Below are 6,906 nucleotides of genomic sequence, written 5' to 3'. Positions count from 1 at the left end.
GCATCCCAGTGGAAGGCGAACCGATCCGGTGCAGCGGACACTCCGGGGTCCGCAGAGGGGGTGCTCTGCCCCGAGCCCCGGCCGCCCGCGCTGGGCGAGCTTCTCCGCAGCCTTCCCTAAGGAGTCACCGGGCAGTGCTCCGCTGGCCCCTCCTCCGGGGACCCCTCTTGGGAACGCGGAGGCCCGCGGCGGGCGGAAGGGGAGCGGGGCGGGCGAGGAGGGGGTGAACCGGCAAAGTAGTGACCCTACGGGCTTCTCTTCGGGCGTCGCGGCGGGCACACTCCGGGCATCCCACTCCCCGGCCCTGATTCTTGGATCCGTCCTTTAGAAAGCGGTCCCCGTCGGCCCCGAGCTGTGCCGGAACGCCGGGCTCCTTCCGACCCGAAGGCGTCAAAGGCTGCCTCCCACCCTTCCCCCGATTGCGCTCACCGGCTTAAGTGGGGTCTGAGGCTCGGGCTGGGGGTCGCGGAGAACAGAGATCCGGGCAGGAGGGCCCGGTGCCTGAGACCCCAGCGAGCGCGCCAGGCTCACGCCCCGTGCCTCGCCCCCGCCGGGCTCCCTGGCCTAGCCTGCGCCCCCCGCAGACCCCAGCCCGGCCCGCCGGGCGCGCACCGCTGTCTCCCCCAAGCGGCCGCGCGCGTGTCGCGGCGGGAGCGGGCGGCGGGGGCGGCTCGGCGCAGGCAAGCCAGCGGCTCCGCCCCGCGCCCCCTCTCCCGGCCGGCAGGGCCGCCCCCTCCGCGCAGCGCTCGGCTCAGACGGAGCAGCCGCCTCTGCAATGTCAGCAGCCGCAGCGGCGGCGGCGACGCGAGCTGCAGCGGCCCGGGCCCCGCGATAGCCGCCAGCGCGGCACAGCCCGCAGGAGCGCCAGGCGCGAGCCCGCGGCCACTGGCTGCCTCCGGGGCACTGCGGGCGGCTCTGCGCGCCCAGGCGCGGCGTTCCGACCCGGGGCCAGCGCGGCCACCGCCGCGCACAAAGAACAGCGGACGCCGGGACTTCACGGGCTGTGCCTGGGGACTGGCCCGGGGACAGACGGCCGCGCCGCGTCTCCTCCGAGCCTCCCCTCCGCGAGCGGCCCGAACGCGAACCGGAACGGGCCCCGTCATATGACAGCGGCTACGCCGCAGCCGGCGAGCGCGCGTGCTGCTGCCCGCTCCGCTGCGCCACAGCCGCCGGCGCCTGGGGTGGCCCTTGCCGCGCCCCACTGAGCGGTCGCCAGTCGCCGCCGCCCCGCGCCCCCAGCTCCCGGGCTCCCGGGCTCCGGGGGAGGAGCAGAAGGGAGCCCGCCCGTCGGCGCCGAGACTAAAATGGCCACGCTGCTGCGGAAGATCGGGCTCATCCGCCTGCACAACCGGGACACCGAGGACCCCAAGCACCACCACAACCACCGCGGCGGCGGCCAGCAGAGCGCGTCTCTGCGAGGCAAGGGCGGCGCCAAGAGCGGCGGCCACAAGCAGCAGCAGCAGCAGCAGCAGCAGCAGCAGCACCCCGGGGGCGCGGGCGACGCCAGCCCGGGACCGGGCAAGGGCAAGGGCAAGCGCGCGGCGGAGGTGGCCCCGCGCGACAAGGCGCCGGCGGCAGCGGCTGCGGCGGCGGGGGCGGCTGGGGCCGGGGGACCCCGCGATCGGGCGGCTGGAGCCAGGGCGGGGCCGGGCCCGGCGGTGGCGGCGGCGACGGGAGGCAGCCTGGTCCCCGCGGCGCGCCAGCAGCACTGCACGCAGGTGCGCAGCCGGCGGCTCATGAAGGAGCTGCAGGACATCGCGCGCCTCAGCGACCGCTTCATCTCAGTGGAGCTGGTGGACGAGAGCCTGTTCGACTGGAACGTGAAGCTGCACCAGGTGGACAAGGACTCGGTGCTGTGGCAGGACATGAAGGAGACCAACACCGAGTTCATCCTGCTCAACCTCACCTTCCCCGACAACTTCCCTTTCTCGCCGCCCTTCATGCGGGTGCTCAGCCCGCGCCTGGAGAACGGCTACGTGCTGGACGGCGGCGCCATCTGCATGGAGCTGCTCACGCCGCGCGGCTGGTCCAGCGCCTACACCGTGGAGGCCGTCATGCGCCAGTTCGCGGCCAGCCTGGTCAAGGGCCAGGTAAGGCGCGCACCGCTGCGGCGGGGCTGGGGGCGTGGGGCTGTGGTCGGGTCTAAAGTGCCGCTAGGCGCTTTAGGTGAGGTGAGGGCCCCGAGGTGAGGGCCCTTCCGGCCATCTCACTCCCGGCTCTGTCTACACCAGCGCCCCACGGGGATGCTCTGAGCACCTCCGCCTCTTTTCTATGAGTGTTTTCTTCCTGCCCCTGCTTTCCGTCCGGTCTCTCCCGGCCCAGCGTCTAGTCTCGATCTCTGCCCCTGCCGGTCCCTCTGGTCTATCTGGCTCATTCTCTCCTCATCCCTTTCATAATTCTCTCCCACCCCTCTTCCTTAGCCTCCCTCCCCAATCCTCCTCTCCCTTTCCTCCTGGACTCTTTCTCCTCTCACCCGTTTCTCTGTCTCCGCTTCTCTTCCCACCCCCATTCCTTTTTCTTTTTTTCCTTCTCCACCCTCCCTATCTCCCCACTCTTCTTTCCCCTCCTCTCCCGTTTGCTCTCCCTCCCTTGTCTGCTCCTCAGTCTCCTGTTCCTATAATCTCTATGAAGGTGAGAACTCTTCCTGGACCTAAGGATTTAAGTGTTCAACCTAGCTGCTCTCCCAAACTCCCCAAACCCCCAACTCTCCCCCACCCCCCACACACACACAAGGATCCTCCGCAGAGGTCCCGGGTGGGAGGTCTGCAGGTGATTGGCCTAGGGAGAGCCAGCTGCCTGCTTGTAAACCGGCTCCCTGCCTTCTTCTGGACTGCCTCTACTGGAAAGGTGGAAATTTCACTCTTGGGAGCTCACTCTAGACAGGCAGAGGTGTGGTTTGGGCACTCCCTTAAGGGACAAGACCAGCCCGTCTTGGAAATGCCTGTTCTCCCCTCAGCAGCCTCCTCCTTCCCTCCCGGAACCCCTTACGGCCACCACCGCTGGGGTCGAGGTTCCAGGTCTTGGTCTCTTTCAGATCCTGTTTCTGTTTTCTCATCCCCCCACCCCACTGCCCCAAGCAATTAAATCCTTTATTAGGGCTAAATATTTTAACTTAATACCAAAGTAGGGCTAAACAGCTCGCATGAGCCTTCCCACCTATTGCATCAGATGGCAGCTTTACGCAGAGAAACTCCAAAGTACTTGGGAGCAGGGTGAGTGCCTGATGGTGTTATCTGCTCAAATTCTACGCTGTCGACTGCGGTCTAGTTCTCTGGTGTTTTCCTGAACCAATACTAAGCGTCATTTAAGAAAATTACATTGTTATATGGGCATCTTTTTGATTTATGAAAAATCATTGTTTTCTTAAGAAGACCCCAAATGACCTCGGCTTGATCTTTCTACAGGCGGCCCATCAGAAGCCATCACTTCCTCCCTGCGTGGCCTGTTTCTCTGTCCCCTTCACTGCAGGCTCTTTCACACTAATCAAATAATGCTTGTTCTGCCAATTTTACTGAAGCTGGAACCCCTGGGATTCCAAGCAAATAGCATCCTAACTCCAGAAGAGAAGGTCAGGTAATTCCTGATCTGTCCTGTGAGTCCCTCTTTTCTAGGGTTTAGGTTCCACATATTTCCCGAGTTAGAAATAGCGTGGATGTAACAACTCTAGAAAAACATCTGCAGCAGAGGGAGGCTTAGTGCTCTCATATCAGGGGTTTATTCTCCATCCTGCAGTTAAATGTTGAGTCTGATCAAAGGTTCATGTGTTAGAATACCAGCATGGGGGTTAGAGGATCTTAGTTTTATTTTTCAAGCAGGATTTATACAAATGATGTGGAAGAATTCTGTGCAGAAATGCCTTGGTTATTTGCTTCTTGCATCCTTGCTAATCAGAACTCTTCAGAACAGTCTGTTACTGTTTTTCGGTCTTCACAGTCAAGATGACATTGGGGATCAGGGGAGGAGGAATGTGGTATTCCTTCTGGGATCATAGGATCTTCACATTTTAGGCTTGGAAGAGATCTTAGAGGTCAACTGGACCACTGCCTATATTTTGAAAGATGCAGGAAAATAAAGGTTTGAAATGAAAAAGGGGGAATTTTTTTTAAAGAGAGAGAGAGAGAGCTTAGGAAATGAAATGTTTTCCATTTTTACATTAATGCCGTGAATAATAATAGTTCCTTTGGTGCCTGTATGTCAATGGGCCGTATACCAATGGGCAATGTATAAAATACACAGGTCCTTACAAGTATATTTCCTTTTCTCTGTATTTAAAATTGAGATTCTCACATACAGTTTGCAAGTCAGAGATTTCTTTATTGAAAGTAACGATCAACTTCTTCATTTCTGATTTTGATAAAATCCTGAATGAACCCATTGCCCTCCACTTAGCATATCATGTTATGGTGTCTATTCCACATCTGAAATAGAGGTAAAAACTCAGCACTTTTTAAAGTACCAGTTCAATTTCTTTGCATTTTTTCATGCTGCTTCCAACATATAGCTGTCCGAGAGAGAGTAATGTGCAGCATACATAAAATATTCAAAATGCAATGAAAGAAAGGAAGAAATGAACAGTCATTAATGTTTTAGGATTCTGTGCACAAAAGGATTCTGACAGTGTTTCAGGTAACCTGTGCTTGATTGTCCCTTTACGCACTCTTGCAAATTCACTACCTACTGGTTCTTCAGAGTACATATGGTAGTTACCAAATTATTTCCTCAGTTAGAGGTAATGTGCTTTGGGAAAGCAATCAAAATACTTGATCATGTATTCAAGGAGAACTGGGACAGCTACCAAACCGATAATTACTTTAAAAGGGAGAGTCATTATATTCCAGTTATGTTCTGATACTTGTTGGGATTTCTTTTGTAGGGTTCATCTTCGTAAGCTACAGAGTTAGAAGAGCTTTCATAGAGGAAAACACTTACTGCTCAGCTGAACTTTCTGAATTGAGGATACGCTGTTTCTATACCTCTAGAGAAATCATGAAACAATTTTAAGAGTTTTTGTGTGTCACATAAAAATATCTGCTTAACAGTTTTGTGTACAATAAAAAGCTTAGGTTTATCACATGATATGATAAATTCAGTCATTTGAGGAGGCTTTTCACTGACTGGCCAAAATCTCTTGCATGTTGCTTTATGAATTGTGCTTGTCTTAAATGAATATATAAATTTCCTGTGTGATATATTCTGTGTAGAAGTAATGATATACATATCTTCCCCCTTTGTCTATTACTAAACCTTCTTTTGACTTGGAGCATTTTTAGGTAACTCTTAGGTTTTTATAATTGGATTTTAAAACTCTGTACTTCAGAGGAAAGTGGCAAAAGTGTTGAGAGTATACTTTTAGATAATTATTTGCATCCTTTATTATTTACTGAGCCAAAAGAACATAACCCGTAGCTCCAGTGTAAGATTTTTGGCATTCAAAAGCTGGAAGATGTTGGTTTTGAAATGAAAGTAGCCTGTCATGCCAGCACAGTGCTTGCACCTAGTAGGTAGCTTAACCCACAAAAACCGCATTTTCAGACTCTGTAAACCTAGACAAAGTAGCACCAGAACTAGGGGGTCCTGGCCATGAAGAGCATCAGACTGCACTGGCTCCTACTCCAGGCTTGGAGCGTGAGACGATGGTGTGACTGGCCAGGGACCTTGTTCTTGCAGTTGTGTGAGCAGCTGGGTCCCCAAAAGCTGCTTGACTCCAAGCCCTGCTTCCACTGTGGCTCACCTCCTGAGTGTCCCTTTTTAGTTAATTAGGCATCGCCAGGGGCAGGGAACCAGATGGCAGTTGCGTGACAGTTCCTCACTCCTCCCCTGGCCTTTCAGAGCCAACCGTACAATTCGGCATGCACACAGTGTGATGATAACTGCAGCGGCAGCAGGGCGCCTTTCCCACTTGCTGTGCCAAGCCCTGGGCCAGCGAACAACGCGGGATGTGTGACCCTCACTGGTTCTGCTCTTCTGATGGTTGCTGTACAGGTGAGGAAATCGTAGCTTCACAGAGTCAGGTGGAGTTTATACAGCCTCCTGTTCTTTTTTTTTTTTTTTTGAGACGGAGTTTCACTCATGTTACCCAGGCTGGAGTGCAATGGCGCAATCTCGGCTCACTGCAACCTCCGCCTCCTGGGTTCAGGCAATTCTCCTGCCTCAGCCTCCTGAGTAGCTGGGATTACAGGCACGCACCACCATGCCCAGCTAATTTTTTGTATTTTTAGTAGAGATGGGGTTTCACCATATTGACCAGGATGGTCTCGATCTCTTGACCTTGTGATCCACCCGCCTCGGCCTCCCAAAGTGCTGGGATTACAGGCTTGAGCCACAGCGCCTGGCCCAGCCTCCTGTTCTTGTAACAGCTCATGAGTGGCAACGCTCTGAAATCTCATCAGCATGAGTAAAAGCTGTTGGAAATGGCAATCATGCCAGACTCCATCCAAGCACCTTGCTGTTTCCAGGTGGTGGTTTATGAACTGTGGCCATTGTGATAATCCTTTCTGTCCACAGAGGAGAGATGCTTAGCCAGCTATCCGCAGAAGATGCACAGAACATCAGGACTAAAGTGTCCTCGGGTCTTAGTGTTTGAATTTAAAATTGCCCAGCAATTTCAGGACAAGTTCTGTTTACCTGATGGTTACTGGATGCTTTTTTAATAAAGGAAACTTGTCGTAGTGTAATGAAAGAGTAAAGGGCTCTGCAGTCAGCTTTATGAAATGATATTCAGTGATGTCACTAAAATCCACCTAGGTCTGAAAGGGGCTCTACCATGCTGTGATTGGGAAGTGCAGTGAAGGCACATGCCCACACAGACATGCACAGACAACCTAAAGCCCATCTTCCAGAATACTAGGCCTAGAAATAGCACTTTACTTATGTTTATAAAACCAGCAGTCTCATCAGAAAGGGTGA

At 54.4% G+C, this 6,906-nt stretch overlaps 1 protein-coding gene across 1 annotated transcript in view; it reads left to right on the top strand.

Annotated features, from left to right (window-relative positions):
• Nucleotides 1-775: 775 nt before the first annotated feature.
• Nucleotides 776-6,906, top strand: part of UBE2QL1 (ubiquitin conjugating enzyme E2 Q family like 1) — a 44,689-nt gene continuing 38,558 nt past the window's right edge. Inside the window, exon 1 of the mRNA XM_032279132.1 lies at nt 776-2,090. Within this exon, the coding sequence (XP_032135023.1) occupies nt 1,305-2,090 (786 nt within the window). The 5' untranslated portion in view covers nt 776-1,304. The remainder of the gene's footprint in view (nt 2,091-6,906) is intronic.

The sequence above is a fragment of the Sapajus apella genome, unplaced genomic scaffold (assembly GCF_009761245.1).
Source record: "Sapajus apella isolate SASKATOON/1434 unplaced genomic scaffold, GSC_monkey_1.0 scaffold11, whole genome shotgun sequence".
NCBI classification, from domain to species: Eukaryota; Metazoa; Chordata; class Mammalia; order Primates; family Cebidae; genus Sapajus; species Sapajus apella.
The sequence above is the reverse complement of the archived record's forward strand: the minus strand, read 5'-3'. Positions and strand labels throughout refer to the sequence as shown.